Source organism: Cavia porcellus, unplaced genomic scaffold, assembly GCF_034190915.1.
Source record: "Cavia porcellus strain 051 isolate PalLab524CR breed Dunkin Hartley unplaced genomic scaffold, mCavPor4.1 scaffold_26, whole genome shotgun sequence".
Lineage (NCBI taxonomy): Eukaryota > Metazoa > Chordata > Mammalia > Rodentia > Caviidae > Cavia > Cavia porcellus.
The window spans coordinates 13128790-13148878 of record NW_026947509.1 but is presented as its reverse complement, the minus strand read 5'-3'; the positions used below and the strand labels follow the sequence as shown (position 1 = coordinate 13148878).

At 37.6% G+C, this 20089-nt stretch overlaps 1 protein-coding gene across 6 annotated transcripts in view; it reads right to left on the bottom strand.

Annotated features, from left to right (window-relative positions):
• Positions 1–20089, bottom strand: part of Lpgat1 (lysophosphatidylglycerol acyltransferase 1) — a 73998-nt gene that overhangs the window by 32959 nt on the left and 20950 nt on the right. For 4 of the 6 annotated variants that reach the window (XM_063236744.1, XM_063236745.1, XM_003474222.4 and 1 more), the window contains 2 exons: positions 4719–4837; positions 873–968 (listed from right to left, as the gene is read on the bottom strand). In XM_063236744.1, the coding sequence (XP_063092814.1) occupies positions 873–968; positions 4719–4837 (215 nt within the window). Of the gene's footprint in view, positions 1–872; positions 969–4718; positions 4838–7855; positions 7957–9822; positions 11508–20089 lie in introns of those variants that run through there. The other 2 variants (XM_063236746.1, XM_063236747.1) reach the window with 2 other exon arrangements.

The following is a 20089-nucleotide window of genomic DNA, read 5'->3' as shown; positions in this document are numbered from 1 at the left end:
TTCCATTAGAAGAAAATGAAGCATACAACACCATTAGCACCCTAGGCTGACTACGATTCTTCTTCCTACACTAAATCATGCCTTATGCTTCAGACCCTTCCCAATCCATTCGTCCATCAAATCCATACCTACTCTGTAGAATTTAGGTCAAGGGGCTGGGGATTTAGCTCAGTGGCATAAGCACCTGCCTTGCAAGCGTGTGGCCGTGAGTTTGATCCCCAGTATTGATTAAAAAAAAAAAAAAAGAATTTAGGTCAAAATACCACTTTCTCTGGTAATGTTTTCCTCATTTCACAGAACTCAGACATACTCTTTTCCTACCGTGCATACCCACATTTCTTCTTATTAATGTTAATTAATTTACCTCCCTACTTGTTACTAAGGTATTTTCTGTATCATATAACAAAGCCCAAAAAATAAAAATGCTAGAGGTAATATAGGTAGTGATAGTGATGACCATAACAAAAATGATAGTGAAGGTCCCAAGGGCTGCTCTGAATATTTCATGTGTATTAATTAATCCTTGCAACTGTTCGAGAGGGGTTACTATTATTTTCATTTGAAAAACCTGGAACTTTGAGCACGTCCAAAATTTGTCCCATTCACCTCTCTAGGAAGAAGAAGAAAGCAATGTGGCAGATGTGAGTTAACGTTCACTCAGCTATACCTCCCAAGAAGAGGAGAGATTGGAATAAGCACCTTTCTACTGCCGTACCCTCCAATGTGGACTGAAGGAAACGTTTAGGGAATGAAAGCTCGGAGCAAAAGCTCCTCCACCCTCCGGAGCTGGCTGTCCTCCCCATCGCCAGTTAATCCTCTGAAGGAATGGGGTGGCACGGCTGTCACCATGAAAATGATTGCTCATCACTTACCTGCCTTATAAAGAAGTCTCCATGGATTAGTGAAACAATTCCGAAGTTTGTATACTTAAAAATATGATCCATCAACCACATCATCTGAGCAACAACCTAGAGTATTTAAAAGCAAAAGCTAAGTAAGTAAAAGCCATCTGACTATAGTTTAGCCAAGTCTTCCAAGTTTTAAATATAATTAACCAGGTATATTCTTAATATAATCAGGTATATTTTAAATATTTTAAGTCTAATGCTCTTTCTACATTTACAAGATGATTACTAATAGCATACACGGCTTAATTTCAAGTGTTGGGATCCTAAGTCTCATTCATTATATATGTTATTATATATATTAATACACGTGTGTGTATGTGTGCATGTATGAGATGTGTCTGTATTTTCACAGACATACTGTGTAACAAATGAGGCTGTGGGTGGGGAATATAGCTCAGCAGCACAGTACCTGCCTGGCAAGCATGAGGCCCTGAGTTCTTTCCCGGTACCAAAACAAATGAAGCTGAATTAACTTCTTAAATTTGGATTTAGATTTAATGATTTCAAATCTGTTCTACCTTAACTATGGTCTTTGTAAATTCTTTTTTTTTTTTAAATACCAGCAATCGAACTCAGGGCCTTATGCTTGCCTGATGGGTACTACGCCACTGAGTTATATGGCAATTCTTATATACCTTGTAAAATTATTTTGAATCAGTGCAATAAAATGGTTCAAGTTAACAAGTTAGGACTATACATGCAATTAATAAGCATTAAAGCTTTATAAAATATGAGCATACATTAATGTCTAAAGTATAAAAAAATTAATATCCAAACTAAGAACATTTTAAAGATAATTTAACAGAATGATTTATACATTCTATTATATTATGAAAAACTCATTAATTTATGCAGTCATATTCTTTGTCAGCATAAAAACATTTAAACTTCCTCAGTTGTTAATCATAAAAATATTAAACACTGCTGACAAGAGTTAATTCTCAAACTGAGAGGAGAAAACTTCATTTCCAGCAAATTTAAAAATGAAAAGTAAGTGTAAACCACCCCTAATTAATGAGTTGGTTAATTGCTCTTTCCCTGCTGAGGAAACAGCATTCCTTGCCATAAGCCTTAAATAAACACAAGAGTGTAGAATGCACTGAGCTCTTCTTTGGTTTCCTGTGGGAATCATATCATAAATATCCCTCCAAGCACCAGGTGATGTAAAAAACAGCACTGACACTCAGCTGACACATGGGCAGCTTTTACAAAAGCGTTATAAAACCCATCTGTACAGCTTCCGCCTCAAGTTTTCAGTGAAAGAACTCCAGTAGATATTAAAATAAGTCACTTTAAAAAAAAAAACTGAAGATCTGTGCCCAGTGTAAGTTAATACAAGTAATCACCAGCACATTCTCTTTCCTTTTTGTTTTGCAATGATAACTTTGTTTAAATAAGTCCAGATGTAAGCTAAAAGAATTTGTTGCAAAGTGACCAAGAAACAAAAAAAAAAAATAGATTCTACCTATAAAACTTTTCAACTTTATATATAGTATGAAATGTAGCTGCAATTTATTGGTCTCTGGGTTTAAAATACCAGCATCAAAATAATTGGCTTTTATGTTTAATCTTCTATGGATACAGTTTTACCTCTTTAGTTAGAAGACTCACCTAAAACAAGTAATGAATTCAGGAAGATAGCCAAGCTGTATTCTGATATTTGTATGATAATTCTGACCTAACTTATTTTAGGGGAAATGTTATAAATCAATAAACGATTGTTAAATATTTAACAAAAATTCTCTTTAAAGAAATAAAGATTCTTAGTTTTATCAGGAGCTGTCATAAAATGACAAGACTTCTTACTTCGCAAGCACTCATTAAAAAATACCAGATGTGGGCCAGGAATTTAGCTCAGTGGCTTATTGCCTGCCTGGCAAGGGTGAGGTCATGAGTTTGATCTCCAGTACCAAAAAAACAAAACAAAACAAAATAGCAAAGTCTGAAAATAGCAATGTATCCTATGTTTCATATTCCTGTTTTTGGGTGGGGTTTTTTTGCCTTGATTGAGACAGGGTCTCGCCATACAGTTCAGGTTGGCCTTGAGCTCACTTTGTAACCCAGGCTGGTCTCAACGATTCTCCTGCCCCGGCCTCCTGAGTGTTTGGATTTCAGGCGTGCATCACCATGCCCAGCCTAAAGTAGTTTTTACGAAGTTTTAACATCATGAATTTAAGGAGTGAGCAGTAAATATTATCATAAATGCAATGTATTTACACAGTAGTATTCTACAATGAAAATTCTGAATGTAAGAAAGGACTGAATTTATTTTACATTCTGGAAAGATTACACCTATGCTTTTCAGATAAGAAAAACAGATTCTATACCACTTATTTACTTATTTAATTTTGCGGTGCTGGGGATGGAACTCATGGCCTTCGTGTGCCAGGCGAGACCTCTAATACTGGGTCACATTCCTAGTCCCCATGGTTTCCTTCAATCTCATTTCATTTTGTGACACTGTCCTGACCTACTGAGTCAAAACTGCTAGGACCTAATGAATAAAATAGGCTTCTTGGCAACTCTGATTTTTTGCCAAGGTGGTTTCACTGAGGAAGAAGGCCCTTGATTCAACTTTGAACTGAACTCTAATTATCCTTTACGCTTAAGGCCCAGTTCATGTACTTCCTCTGTGCGGTTTCTATGCCTGTCAGGTACACCGTGAACTCATGGCATCCTCCAATAAAACCCTCCTGTCTGCAGCAGGGACTGCTTGGACGCTTCTCTCCACAGTGCCCAGGAACCCTTGCAACGCGCGCGTCCATACTTCCTGCCCTCACTGAACTCAACAATTAAACACTTAGTGAATTCCTACTGACTTGTTACTTATTATTGGGATAAATATTAACTTAGCTAATTTTAAACACTATTCATTTAGTTTTCTCTGAAGAAATTTCATAACATCTAAGTAACTTTTTAGAGATTAAGATTGAATTTTTTTGCATTTTTTAAAATTTCAGAATGTCTTGCAATATAATGAATTACTGTTAAGAAGTATCCTGCTTTTCATATGAAAACACTGTGCACCACTGATAAGAGGTGAAATAGTTCAGTGACTTCTGCAGGAGAAATTCACAGGGCTCCCAGAATCAACACAAAACCTGGCCTTGTCCCCACCGCTCTGGCTCTCGAGGGTTAGTTTACCTGTAACCTGGGACAGGTGCTAAAGACCAAATTTATACTTTACATCTACTTTATGTCATGACATTTTAATTTTTGATACAAGCATCTAAGATCAAATGTTCAGACACAGTTTTAGTAATAGTGGATAAAACAAGCCTAATATCCTTTCTTTTTCCTTTTTTTTTTTTTGTGGTACTAGATCGAACTCATGACCTCACGACCTCATGCTTGTCGGGCAGGTACTTATGCCACTGAGCTAAATCCCCGGCCCCTCCTAATATCTTTTCTTTCAATTCCCACTGTAATGAAATCCAAAATAACAGACACTGTTTTCTTTTGGCTAAAGATTTACAAAACTGCCTAATTCACTAATTAATTTCACTCTCCTATTTTCAACAGTATTTTTGTGTCTTTATACTTCTTAAACAGGCAACCATCCACTTCAGCTCAAGACAGCCTTTGATTTGAACTATATTAACTTTGTTTTCATTTCAGTTATTATTTTTAAAAAGTTTAATGAGATAGATTTCATGATGTGCCAGTTACTTATTTTTTTAAGTCTCTAAATCCGCCTCCTAGAACAGCTTAGAATTGCACATTCTTGCCTAGTATTTTGTAAGCATTCAGGAGAGAGACGCATGCTGAGCCCAAGCCCGGCCCTCCCTCCTCCCCCTGATGTGGCCTCACCATCCCCTTGTCCTGCAGGCACATCATCAGTGTGCACACGTCTCCCGTGGACTGATGGTTCACCAACATCACGGCTTCATCTTTCGAAATCGCTTTAACATCTTCCCCCCATTCCACCACTGTAAGAATAAAAAGTTCGAAAGCATCATTTTAAAGATTTTTAAAGGACCAGAAAATTTCTATTAAGAAAAAGTGATTACTGTATGTTACCTTGCTAAACTTCTGAAAGTTTAGAACTTAGACTATTTCCTATAAAAACCAGAATGTTGATATATTTTATAGAGCCCCAAATGGCCATTAAAATATAAAACAGTCATACCTTTGATCTAAAAGTTCTATTTCCTATATCCTACAGAATCCAAATAGGATTGGCCAAATAGGCAAAAATATAGAAATAAAGGATTCTTATTACAACTTAAATGATTACCAGCAGGGAAGAATACACATGAAAACTGTAACAGAATTGAATAAATCCATTAACACAGTGACAGGTTCTCTATACACTGATTACCATAAAACCACATCACCAATTCTAACGTGTATTTTGGGGGTTTTGTCTAAGACTGCCGGCTCATACCTTCCTCCTCACAGTAGGCTATGGAAATTAGAGTCTATCTTCCCTCTACTCTTCCCCACCTTTTCTGACCACTGTGTCTGACAGTAAAGGGTGAGACTCCCATTTTAGAAGTGGCCTGACTCACAACAAGGAGGAAGAAATGTCAAAGAGTGGGGCCTGGCTGGGTTTCCGCACCCATCTACCAGCATCTACTACAAAGTCCCAGAGAAACAGCCAAGGTTCTGGTCGCTGGACACGAGGCTCGTGCAGGGTGGCCTCTGAGCAGGCACACAGGCCCCACATTGTTGCCTTACATTTTGCCCCATTGTGGCTCTTCCCAGAATTCTTTGTTCCAATATTTGTAAAAGTGAAATGTGTTTCCCCAAATTCTGCAAGCTACTCCAGAAAATCAACATGTGAGTACGGCAAACCTGAATTTAAAGTCAGTTGGCCAGAAGCACAGGTGAAATAACCCCTTCACCTATGGGATCTGATGCAATCTCCAGGTCAATGGTGTCAAGAGAGCTGGGTTAGAGGGCACCTGACTGGCATCCATTGCAGAACTGACTGTGGGTGCAGTTTCAGGGAAAATGGTCCTATATCTAGTATCAGAAATGACTGATGCTGTGTGAGCACAGCAAGAGAAACTGAGCTTGAATTTTATTTTCTTGCTATATCTTTAGGCCAACTAAAGCAAGGCCAATCACAAATGATGTATTTGATACAGTTAATCTTTTCAAAGAATGAGTAAAATTTATGTGCTACTATTGTGGTTTGAGTCTTAAAGTACTCCCAAAGGCCCATATGCTAAAGGCATGGTTGCCAGCCAATGGTGCTCATGGGAGGTGATGGGACGTTTAAGAGCTGGCGCCTCATGGAAGGAAGGCAGGTGGTTGGGGACTACCCTTTCAAGGGTTATCAGGTCCCCCTTCTTTCCTCTGTCTGCTTTCCAGTTGTCAGAAGGAAAGTAGGTTTGCTCCACCAAATGCTCCCAATGCAGACCCAAAGCTACAGAGCCAGGTGATTGTGACTGAAACCTCTGAAAGTATGAGCCGGAATGAGCCTCTTCTTACAAATTGTTTATCTCAGGTACTCTGTTGCAGCAACAGAAATCTGACTACCCAATGTACCTAAAAGTCTGGAGAAGTAACTCAAAACTATTAATGCTGCTCATCATTGGGAAGAGTAGCTGAGTTATGACGTATCTATGCAATGGGCTACCATGCAACCATAGCACTTACACACTACAACAAAAGCAGAGTCTAGAGCAGTGTGAAGGACACTACTAGCTGTGTTCTTAAAAAGAGGAGAATACATTTACTTTGTATAGACTTTCCATAAAATCACAGTCCTGCTGACAAGCTGTTATGGCTTATGTCTAGAAGATGCCTAAACCCTCATGCGATCATACGTGGGGCTTCTCAGAGGTGGCTGGATGAGGAGTGTGATGCTGAGATTAAGGGTGTGTGACTACTAAGTCAGCCATCGATTGATTTGACATAGTTCTAGGTAGGGTTAAGGGCACCCTACCCTGGGTATGAATGCTACTATTATATTTCATAGACCACAGATGTAAGCATGTCCTTTGAAATTAAGTAACTACTTAATATAAAAAATAAACTGCTCTTCCTTTGTAAGTTTTCTCTCACTTTTGTTAGCAATTCAACTTTTAACAGTGATTGAAGTATGTTCCAAGGGAAGAATGCCATGTATATTAAGTTTTGTTGAATAAAGTTTGGGTTGCAGCAAATTCAAAATGACTATATATTACTGTATTAGGACAATCTCTTGATTAAAAATTTGAGTTTCACTTTAATTTCTATGGTGTGTGAGTTCTGGTAAACTGACATGTAGTTTGAAAGTAAGTCTAGGCTAAATTCTGGTTAAGAAATAAAATATGTGTTAAACCAACTCTTAATAATTATACTATTTTACCTTGAAAATATTTAGAAATGAACACTAAAAACATATATTATACATTAAAATTTTCTGAATAACAGAAGTATAATGCAGTTCTTTTCCTGTACTTGATAAGAAAAAGTATAACTTTGGGGAAATATCATGGAAAGGGGAAAGGATGGGAAAGCTGGAGGTGGGGCATTATCTTTCTTTCTTTCTTTCTTTCTTCCTTGGTACCAGGGATCAAACTCAGGACCTTGCATTTACCAGCTAGGTGCTTATCCACTGAGCTAAATTCCTGGCCCACAAACAGTACCTGACTACCCAATAAGAGTGTGAAACTTTTTCGTTTTGGGGGCTTTCTTTCTTTCTTTCTTTCTTTCTTTTTGTAACAGGGATCAAGCTCATGACCTTGTGCTTGCCAAGCAGGTGCTTATGCCACTGAGCTATATCCCCGGCCCTTACATTAATTTCTGAAGAGTACCATAACAGTACTATGAACTAGGCGGCTTGAACAGATATTTACTCTCCACAGTTCTGTAGGTCAGAATTCTGAAGTCAAGGCATTAGCGCAGCCATGATTTCTCGGCAGCAATCTTTCTTGTCTCTTCCTAGCTTCTGATAGGGTTGTCAGGCCCCTGGCTTATAATCAGACCACTATAGTCTCTGCCTCTGTCATCACCTGGTGTTCTTCCTCTGTGTCCATGTCCCAATTTCTCTCTTAAAAGGGTTCCAGCCAGCTCGGTGTGGTGGCACACGCCTGTAAACTTAGCCCTTGGGAGGCTAAGACAGGAGGATCATTAGTTTGAGGTCGCCAGGGGTAGATAGCAAGTTCAAAGACAGCCTGGATTACACAGGGAGACTCTAACTCAAGAAAAACAAAATCAAAAGGGTGTCAGTCAGCTTGGATTTAGAGTTAAGGACCACATGACCTCATTGTAACTTGACTAACAAATTCTGGGTGCATGTGGACTGCAACAGATACGTTAGTCAACCCAGTAAAAAGGGATCTAAATTCATTTACATTTTTATATTTAAGCCAGTCACACTTATTAATTTATATTATATAAGACAAATGAGATACATTTTGTATTTAAAAGAGCTTATTTTTATTTTTAGTTGTTGCATACATGCTTTCCACTGCATGGCCTAGGCCTGGGTGTATTACATTCTCCATTCATTTAGCGGAGGCTGCAGTAAAGGAAAGTTTGGCTCCAGCACTCTGGAAGCAGATGCAGAAGGTTTGCAAAGTCTGAGCTTAGCCTGGGCAACTTAGTGACTTAGAGAAACCATTTTAAAAAATGGGTTGGAGTCCAGCTCAATACAAAAGCCCTGGGTTCATTTTCTAGTACAGAAAGAAAAAAAATAATGACAAATGGTGAATGTGTTTTTCTGTTTCCATTAGAGGGTTATGTTTTACTTTTCCTTGTTGCTGAGACAAAATACCCAACAGCTGAAATTAAAGGAGCTCACAGTGTGTAGAGGTTTCATTTTATAATCAGGGGGCTCCAAAGCCAGGTGGCAGAGCAGAGGGCATCACAGAGGAGGAACAGTTCATAAAGCTAATCTTAACCAAGGAACAAAATTGTTCTCACCTTAAACAACAGAAGCTACAGACACCTGCCAGTTCTTATATTCTACTTGATTAGAACAAAAATATTCTAACACACTGTTCTTTGAGACGAATTCTCAAGAAAAGAACTGGGTCAGGTTCACTATTTTTTAAGGGAATGAAAGGACACCTGAATCAAAACTGAAAGTCTCCCAGTTGTAATGAATCTAAAATTCTTATTAAAGAAGAAAGGTAAAGATTTTTCACCTATTATACACGTACACTCTAAATTATGTATCCAAAGATATAGATTAAAAATGATCATATCTGAGAAAGAAAATAAAAACCATCCATGAAAAACTGTTTAAAACTGTGCTGCTGAAACCATTGTGCTGATCTATAAAATAGTATGTAAAGAAAGTCTGTTTCATATAATCCCATAATTTTCTCTATTTTATCATTTTTGCCTTAGTTTTCTCATTTATAACACTCAAACACATGTGAAAGTGAATGAGATCCTGTGCAGTAGAATTACAGGACGGCAAAGTCCCTTTAGGAATCTTAGTGATCAAAAGAGCCACTCTCCTTCCGCCTCATGTACAGTCAGCCTTCTGAGGTGAGCAGTGAACAAGTAAGAGCCAAAATGCGCCACGAATGAGCCTCACCTTGCTAAAAACAAAACAAAGAATCCCACAAAGTACAGCTTTCAGCAGCCCTGGTCAGAGGCCACTGGACTGGGTTTCCCCAAGGTAGGGATTTCCAGAGCTAAAGCGAGAGTGCGGGTGGGAGGGAGGGCTGGGAGGAAAAGCCTGCTGAGGTGATGAAGAGGAAGCGGGAGGAGGGGGGCGACTGCGCAGCAGACACCTGAGGGCCTGAGTCTCTAAGAACCTCCAAATCTAAACGCTGTTTTTTATTTTTTTTTAAATGAAGTCTACTGAACCACAATGAAATCTTGGTGTGTATACAGTTTTTGGCACTTAAAATTTAAGAGTTGGGGGTAAGCTTCAAGCTATTGCTTAACTATAGTAGTAGCATACATTATTAAGTAATATTCAAATAATAATAATCTTAATAGCTTACATTTATAGAATACTTACTCTGTGCCAGCATTAGTAATTAGTAATCACTGCTTTCCTAATCTTCACAAAACCACAAATGCATATATAGTATTATACCCAATTTACAAATAAGGAAAACAAGACACAAAAAGCGAAGCACTGTGTTCACAGTACATAGTTAGGAGGCACTGAGGGAGGGTTTAAAAGCACTGTATGGTACTGTCACCGCTGACGGCCAAAAGCTTGAGGACAGGACCTGGGAAACAGCTATAGCCACTCCAAGGCTGTAGTGACAGGGAGTGGAGGCGTGAGGCACATCTCCAAGTCCTCAACAAATAAGGTTGCTGAGTGGCAACAACAGGTGGAGGTGGGAGGGATACAGCTAAAGAATCCATGTTTCCTGAATGAGAGCTGATTAACACTTTGTTCTAAAGAGGTGGTGGATATTTAAGAAAACTCAGCACTATCTTTGGGCCCAGACACAGGTATGTTAAATTTAATATGCTTAATACAGGCTTGGCTCTTTTCTCTAATCCCCCGCTCAACAAGCGACTTGTTCACTTAGTTATCTCAGGAGAAAACTTCAGAACACCTCTGATTATTCCCTTTCCTTACTCCTTCATATTTAATCCATCTCTACATCCTATAAACCCTTCCTGCAAAACATATCCTGCATCCCGTTTCTCTCCACTAAAACTACCAGTCTACCCTGAAGCCGCCAGTAACTATTATTCGGACTTCTACAGTGACCTAACTAGTCTTTTACTTGAATTCTTTGGAATTCCAGCTTCAAATACTATTAAAATTAGAATCATATGAACATGAATTAAGGGAGAACAGTAAAGTAAAAAAATAGTACCTGGTAATTAGCTTTAACTGATTCTGAAATTTGCTTTAAGTTAGACTGTATTGCTTCCAAAAAGGGGAGCAATTGACATTTTGGATGAAGCAACTCTTTCTCCTACAGTCATCACATTGCAAAAATTTTAGTATCTCTAGCCAACAGTCTCCACGTCAAATCAAAGGCAATTCCAAACATCCTGTCTCTGCTTCTGTCTGAGAACCATTAAAGAGATCAAAATAAAGCAGGTCAATATAAGCCTGAGGTAAAATCAGAGTGAACAATGAGAATCACCCTGCTGACATGAGGACGAAGTAAACTTGTGCTTAGGATCCATCTCTCCAATCCCCATCCTTTATCCACTCATCTCCCAAGAAAGTGCAGCCGGAATACGGCAGCGTCTTCTCTAGGAAACCCAACCAGCTAAAGAAAGACCTGTTGGCAACTTGGAGTCGGCCAATGACACGTTCCAGCAGTATCGTCCTACGATGAGAGACTCACTATCAACAAGTCTCAGCCACACGCACAGCCACCAGTCAACGTTTAGTCCCTTACTCTTGAATCAACAACAGACAGCTGAAGGAGATTGTAACACGCTGCTTCAAAATGTCACTTTGGCATACTGGTGTTTTGAGTCGAAGGCAACTGAGAAACAGCAGATGTGGGAAGGGCTCTGTCTTTGCCTTTTCTGCCTAGAATCAAAAATAAATTCCCCATGAGGCAGGTACCCATCCCTGGTGCCAGAAAAGAACATCCCTATCCCCAGAAATGGGGAGCTGATATGCAGATGAGTTCGCACAAACTTTACTAAAATAGCCCTCATCTTCCATTAGGTTCCCCCATATATTTCCTAGTATCTTTCCCTCAACTTACTGCTCCTAGAGGCCCAGACCCCTTTCCCTATCACTGATTGCCCTTTATTAAAATGGTACACACAAGACTTGGAGCCCAATGGCATTTCTGGAGTTTTCACTTTTTTCCTATAAGCCCCAGCAAACCATATAAAAGTATTGACACTAAGTAACATTTGCATGCTTCTCTAAGGTCAGTCTGGTTTTTTGTTTGTTTGGTCAGCCTAGTTCACAAAATCTGAAGGAAACAGAAGAAAAATTTTTCCTTCTTTATATAGTCATATGTTACAAGACACCTGAAAAAAAGTTCTCCAATGTGAACACAAAGAACAAAGCACACAAAAATAAAGAGCCTGGGGGGACCAGAAATAACACACAAGCAGGACAACCTGCAAAGAGGTCAGTGCTAGTGTCTGCACTGCGGGGTGAAGAGCAGCTCAGGAGGACAGTACTTGTCTAGGGCCACGGTTCAACCTCCAGCTCTGCATTAAAAGGTAAGCCACGTCGAGGTAACAGATAAAATGGTGATCCTGTGGCATCAAGTGATCATAAAATAGGAACACTGTGCTTTTAAAAAAGATTTGTTGGAAATTAACATGACAGCAAAAAAATGTTTCAACAGATGAACTGGAAGACAAATGAGAAAAATCTCACAAACAATAAGGTAAAAAGATATAAAACAGGAGAAAAGACTGATCAGACCAACATTCAAATAGCAGTAGTTTTTTTAAAAAAGGAAAACAGAAAAAGAAATAATGAAAAAACATTTGTAGTAATGGGTGATGATGGTATACAGCTATACTTCCAACTACTTGGGAGGCTGAAGCAGGACAATCACTTATACTGGGTGTTTGAAGACAGCCTGGGAAACACAGTAAAAGAATGTCTCAAAAAAAAAAAAAAAAAAAAAAAAAAAGGAAAGAAGCTGTGTTTGAGTCTGCCCCAAGCTCACGCGCTAAAAACCCCACCTGCGGTGCAACAGTGCTCGGAGCCAGAACCTAGTGAAAAATGATTGGTGTTATGATCAGGTAGGACTAACATTATCCTGGAAGTGGGTTCCTCACCCCGCCAGCGGGTTGCTGTAAAAATGACTTCAGTGCCCCTTGGACTTTCCTATCTGCCAGCCAGCTCTCCCAGGTGGAAGCAGAATGAGGGCCGCTCCTGGTGCCAGCACCAGCCAGGAGCTGCAGTTTCCACAGTCACAGGCCAAACCCGCATTTACTGTTTATCAACTGCGTACTCTGTGCTTTCTGTGAGAGCCGCAGAAAATGGACCAAGACAATATCGGAGGACAGGGACATCTAGACTGACACAGATCATCCAGCAACCAGCACTGCATCTTCATGAAATTTCATAGCAAACACAAAGAGAAAATCTTACGAACTTAGAAAGGAAAAGCAGGCCACACACAAAAGCTAAGGAATCAGACTGACTTAAATTTCTTACAGAAAACTAAAAGACTGCTGAGTTTCATCTTTAAAATTCTGGAGCAAATAATTTCCAACCTGTTATATTTTAAAGACCTAACCTCCCGCTCTCAGTGAAAGCCTAGATTACGCTCTTCACTGACATGAAGGAATAAGGCAAGAAAAGACAGACGTGCAACACAAGAAATTGGGGCTATAACCCTGGAGAGAAACAAAAAGAACTCGCAGGATGACAGGAAAGGAAGATAACGGGGACACTGGCCATACTCCAGGCTTAGCGGAAAACCAGTCCCAACCCTGCAACTCGTTAGTTTCCCCCAAACACTTCCTCCCAAAGATGAAGCTGACCTGAAGGGAGATCCCAAACTGGCAAAGAGTCTGAGTGTAAATTCATGATCATTTCACAGAAAAGCAAGCAGTGGCGGGGGTGGGGTGGGTGTATACTACATTTAGAAGAAATTCTGTGCAAAAAAGGTGAAAGCAAGCAGTTCACAAAAGGCTCATCTCTGAATAAATTTATATATTCATAGAAAAATTCAAGTATTTGAATAAACCAAATTACAATAAAATTCAGCTATAAAACAGAACATCTACCTTTAAAATATTATTTAAAAATAAAGCAAGAGCTAATCTTTTTATGAAAAACTATACTCTAAACACTAAAATAATATATGTTCATTGTAGTAAATCAGAACAATACAAAACAACGTAAAGAAGAACATTACCCCAAACCTTCATATTCAAGCATAAGAAAACACTACTAAATATTTGAACATATTTTCCAGTGATTTTTCTATGGGTACAAAGATAATTTTTAAACCACTAATTAGTAAGTCTTAACATACTGTTTTATGCACTTGAAAAACTGTAATTAGCTGTCATTAAATAATCTTCCATAACGTAATTTTTGTCTGCATAATTCTTTACATGTAAGTCTTAATAGATGAGTTAATTCTCTAATGATGAGTACTAGCTATTGATTATAATGAAGTACAGCATAAATAACTACAGTGTACAAAGTAAAGAACTACAGAATTTCTGCTCTAAAAAGTTCTGCGACTTTCACTAATGTTAAAAATATTCCATCTTACCAATGTTAAATCACCAAAAGAAATAAAACCAAAACCACAAAAGTTTATTTTGGGAGGTAATGAAACTATTCTGTATCTTGATAGTGGTGGTGATTACATATAATATGTCTGCATATGCCCATCAAAATTCATAAGAGTATTTCATGGTTATGACTTATCCTCCATAAACTTGACAGACACACACAAAAATTTTCAGTAGGCACAAAGATTTTTTAAACATGTTTTTGAGCCAGTCAGTAGATAAATTCATACAGAAACTAAAAATGGGTTTGGATGTAAATAAATTTTATACAGATAGACTACCAAAGAATACAAAGTATCAAAAGAACAGAAGTCAATGAAATAAAAAATATCGAAAACAGGAAAATAGAGACAAACCATTAAACTAAAAGTGACTCATTGTAAAGGTCAACACAATTTGTAAAATTAATTTCTAACAAAACAAAAAAGAAAATCCAATGTCAGGAATGAAAGAGAAGATACAGCTATAGACTGTATAGACTGTAAAGAATATTTAAATATACAGCTATAGGCTGTATATTTAAATATTTTTTCTACATAATCATGTGTTCATGAGAGTTTTCTTCTTTAGACTATAAATGTGGTGGGTTACTCAGCTATAGACTGTATAAGAATATATAAATATACAGCTATAGACTGTAAGAATATTTAAACACACAGAAAAAAGGGAATACTCAGCAATAACTCTGTAAATTTGATGGTTTAGGTGAAAAGGACCAACTCCTTGAAGTGTTACCCATTACCACCAAAACAGATCCAAGATGAAAGAGATAATCTGAATAGTCTATTTCTCTTGAATATGATGATTATGTAGTAAAAAATCTTTTAAAAAATACTTTGCCTGACCCAGGTAGTTTCACTAAGAAATATTTCAAAACAAAACAACAATATAACACCAATTATATATTATCTCTTGGAGAAAACAGGAAAGGAAGAAATATTCTCAAGTTTATTTTATGGGTTCAACATTATTCAGATAACAAAACCAGAAAATTAAAAATAAAAAATAGTACTAATATTCATCACAAATAAAAGCAACAAAGTCAACAGAGTATTAACAATGGAATCCAACAAGACACCCCATGGCCAAGTGTGGTTCATCCCAGGAACAGAAAGTTGGCTGAGTAACCCACCACATTCACAGTCTAAAGAAGAAAACTCTCATGAACACATGATTATGTAGAAAAAATATTTAAACACCCATGCATAACAAAATCTCTGAGCAAACTTAGAGTAGTGATTTCCCAGTGTGATAAACTATTTCTGCATGCAACTTACAGTTAACACAGTACATACTAGGGTTTAAGATACTTTCTCCTGAAGACTAAATGGGCAAAGATGATCACTCCTACCAAATACTGTGCTAGTCTATCAGAAGCCCTAACCAGTTTAATAATGTAATAAAAAGAAAACTTAAAATGCAGTAAAAAGAAAAATAAAGGCACACAGGCTAAAAAGATAAAATTCTTATTCACAAATGACGACTGCCTAGGTAAAATATTCCAATTGGTGTACAAAAAGTTCTGTAGGGAGCAGCACAACAGCCCCATTGCTGCCTCCCCACCTCTCCCTCCTATGGGCACATAATGTGCCTACCTACATTAACCATGATCCTCTCCTGCTTATGTCACATACCCGGACGTGACGATGACCCATCAGAAACCACCCCGTAGCCTCTTCCTGTCCCACCAGCCCGCCCTTGGCCCATAAAGGATCCGACCACTTCCTGAATAAACGAGACTTGACTGGACTCCTCAACTTGTCTCCATCTCTGTCTCCCACCCTGTTTTATCATCCGTTCCCTCTCCAGGTATATACCCCATGGATCGATCCGTGGGCCGAATCAAAGTTCCAACTACTAATAAAGTGAGAACAAATACATACTAGGAATGAGAACAAGAAATTAAAATTTAAAATCCCACTTATAAAAGTTTATACCAACATTTACACCAGCTAAATCTCAGAAGAGATGAGTGGGTAAAGACAAGGTGGTACACACACACGATGCAGTACCCTTGACGACAATGAATGCACCTGAGTCATTTGTAAGAAAATAGATGCACCTTGAGACCATAATGCTGAGTGAAATAATTCAGATACACAAGCTTAAGTATCACATGGTTTGTCTTATATAAAAAATACGAAAATAAAAATAATTCAAGGAGCAAAATAAAAGATAACAGGAAATGGGGAGGTAGATCTTTTGTGACTAGAAAGGGGATCTAGATATAAAGGAGTAAAGGAGAGAGCAGGGGAAGTAAGAAGGGTTAAAGTGTGGTACGCACATGAAGCAACTCCCCAAGATGAATGTATTCATTATATAGAGCCACGTGGGCTAATAAAAAAGTTCACCTCCCAAAATCAAGTACTAAGCAATAATTAAAACACTGTAATCTAAACCCCGAACACTACCACTGATGAAAGAAATGCTCATAACCCAGACACAGACATGAAATCATGTTCATGGAACAGAAGACACAATGTAGCAAAGACATCTTTTCTACATAATGCAGTGCCAGTCAAAACCCTGGTTAGGAGCCATTCTCTCTGGAGATGGAATCTAAGCATTGTTTTAATTTGCATCCCTTGAATGGTCAGTGATGTGGAACATTTTTTCATACATTTTTTGACATTTGTATCTCTTCATCTGAGAAATGTGTATTTATCTCAGATGCCCATTTTTGGATTGGACCTTTGAATTTGGGGGGTCTGAGTTTTTTTTTCAATTCTCTTTTATCTGAGAAACCACAAGCAAAAAATGTTTTCCACTGTGTGGTTGTCTCTTCACTATAATGGTTCTATCAATTCTCTTTCAGCAGATTTAATGTCTCTATTTTAATACTTAGACTTCTGATCCATTTTTAGTTTAGTGCATGGTGAGAGACATGGTCTAGTTTTAGTCTTCAGTATGTGGAAAGCCAGTTTCTCCAGCATCATCTATTAAAGAAGCCATCTTTCTTCTAGTCAAAGTGGCCCCTTTGTCAAAGGTAACATGGCTGAGTGTGTTTGGAGCTGTTTTCTAATCCATTACACTGATCCTCAGGGTTTTTTTTTTTTCCCAGTATCATGCAGTTTTTATCACAGTAGCTTTGTAGTATAATTTCATGTCAGAGACTGTGGTGCCCCCTACCTTGCTTTTGTTGCTCATAACTGCTTTTGCTATTCTAGGTCTCTTACGGTTCCAAATACATTTTAGGAATTTCTCTCTAGTTCTGTGAGGTATTCTAGTGATTTTTTGACTGGGAATAAATCTATATAACAATTTTGGAAGTATGGTCATTTTCACTAAGTTGGTTCTTTCTATCCAAGAGCAATGGATATCTTTCCATTTTCTGATATTCTCTTCAATCTTTTTTTCAGAATACTGTAGTTTTCAGTGTAGAGATATTTTACTTCCTCTGTTAGACTGATTTCTAAGTATTTCTTTTTATTTTCAATGCTGTTGTAAAAGATGCCGTTTCCCTAATTTTTCCCTCAGTGAGTCAGTTATTAGCAATAGGAATGCTTACTGATTTTTGAATGGTAATGTGTATCCAGAAAGAATGGCTATTAGCAAGAAATCAACCAATAACAATGTTGACAGAGCTGTGAGGAAAAAGGAATCCTTTTCCACTGTTGGTGGGAGTGTAAACTGGTGCAGTCACTGTGCCACAAAGCTAGGACTACAGATCCCTTCTGACCCAGCTATTCCCCTTCTTGGGAATCTTCCAAAAAAGAATTAAAAGCATCATACCCCAACAACATACACACACTTATGATTGTACTTTATAACAGCTAAATCAGTGGGGGTGGGGTACTAGGTATCAAACTCAGGACCTCCCGCTTGCCAGGTAGGAAGTGCACTACTGAGCCTTCTCCCTGGCTAACAACTAAACAACCCAGATGCCCATAAACCAACGGATGGCTAAAAAACATGTGGTTTTTCTTTTCTACAATGGAGTACTACTTAGCCATAAAGAAGAATTAACTTGAGATATTTACTAGTAAATGGATGGACATTGAGACCTGAAATACATCAGATACACAGGTGTAAATATTATAATATCTTAACTCTAGTGTGAGAAACTGAAGATGTAAATGTGAGCCAAAATGTACAATAGGTAATGTGAAACAGGAAGAAATTGTTCAAAAGGAAAGGGGTGATGGCAGAGGGAAAGGAAGGAAGTGAAAAGGAAAAAATGAGAAAGAAGCATAAAATGGAAACAAAGCTTTGTAATAGGAGGGAAAGAGAGGCTGAAGGGAAAGGGCAGGGAAAAAGGAATCAAAACACGTCGTGTACAGGTACAGATGCCCTATGATTAATATGATCATCACGTTCATCTAAATGGTACCAATAAACTTAATAACTTAAAAAGTACTATTTGGAAAAACTCATAAGAATTTTCACAGATAAGTTGCTTCTAAAATTTTCATAGAAAAGATCAATAAATTAGAACAGCCAAAATAACTTTGAAAAAGAAAAACAGAAAACAATCACACTACCTGATTTTAAAACCTCTATAAAAGCTACAATAATATCAAGTTGATGAACAATAATAAAAAAGCTACAATAATGAAGATGGTTTGATAATAGTAAAATACACATAAATCAACAGAACAGAAAAGAGTCCAGAAATAAGCAAGTCACACAAATATGGTACAATGCTGGGGACAGGAGTAGCGGGGACTGAACAAAGAGAGGGCTGAGCTACTTTTCCAGCCCTTTTTATTTTCGGGACAATCTCACTGAGTTGCCCATACCAGCCTCAAACTTATAAGCTTCCTGCCTCAGCCTCTAGAGTAGCTGGGGTTACAAATATGAACCATCATGCTCAACACATAGGAAAATTATATTTTATTTTTAATACCATGTACATTTATTAGAAAAGAAAGTGATGAAATATCCTCATATCTTTCCTTGAGAAATTTTTTAAAAACAGAATAAAATCAAAAATAAATAGAAGAAAATAATAAAGATCAGAAAACACAATCCCTTATCAAAATGCCAACAAGAAAAACTATTTTTAACAAAAGTGCAACTTATTGTTGAATGGAAAAATAACTGTTTTTTTTTTTTTTCAGTAGAATGCTACCAAAATCTGAATTCAAACCTCATACCTTATGGAACAATTAATTCGAAATCGATCACATGTTAAAATGCCAAAGTCTAAAATTTCTTGAAGAAAACACAGGAGAAAAATTCCCATGACCTGGATTTTTGCAAAAAGTTTTTAGGTATTACAAAATAAAACCCACAAAATAAACTGAACATAATTAAAATTTAAACGTTTTGTTCAGGAAATGACACTAGTAAGAGAATACAATAGAAGAAAATAAATGCAACCACATAGCTTACAAGGAATTTGTACCTAATAACATATAAAAAATTCTTAAAACTTAGCATTAAGACAATAAACCAATCAATTAAAATGAACAAAAGATTTAGACATCACCAAGAAGGATACTGCATGCAGACAGAAATGACTACATATATATGAAAAGATGTTCACCATCATTAGACACCAGAAAAACAAAAAGCAAAACCTTGGTGAGTTACTATATGCACTTACTAAAGTGACTACAATGTTTAAATACTATAGGTCTAACAATACTAAGGTCTAACAAGGATGGAAAACAATTAGAACGCTGGTGATGGAGTACAAACTGGTACAACAACTCTAAAAACAATGTTCACCTCCTCTCCAAAGTTAACCCCACTGCTGAGTATTTACCTCAGAGCAAGGGTCCGCAAGTATGTTCCAAGAGGCCAGACAACACTCTTTTCCTCCAAACCAAAGTAATTACTGGATATATCACTAAATGGACTATAGTCTTTCGTCAATGTTTAATCTCTTACACTCACTACCTAATTACCTCTCCCCCAAAGGAGCCTGCCTGCCTCGAGTTTACTTTGCTTGGATTGAGATGTAAAACCTTAAGTTCCCTTCTGTAGTGTATGCCTTTAGTTTAGTGTATGGTGACAGACACAGCTCCAGTTTTGTCTTCAACATGTGGAAAACCAATTTTTACAGCATCATTTATTAAAGAGGCTGTCTTTCTTCTGGTGAACATACTTGGTTCCTTTGTCAAAGATAA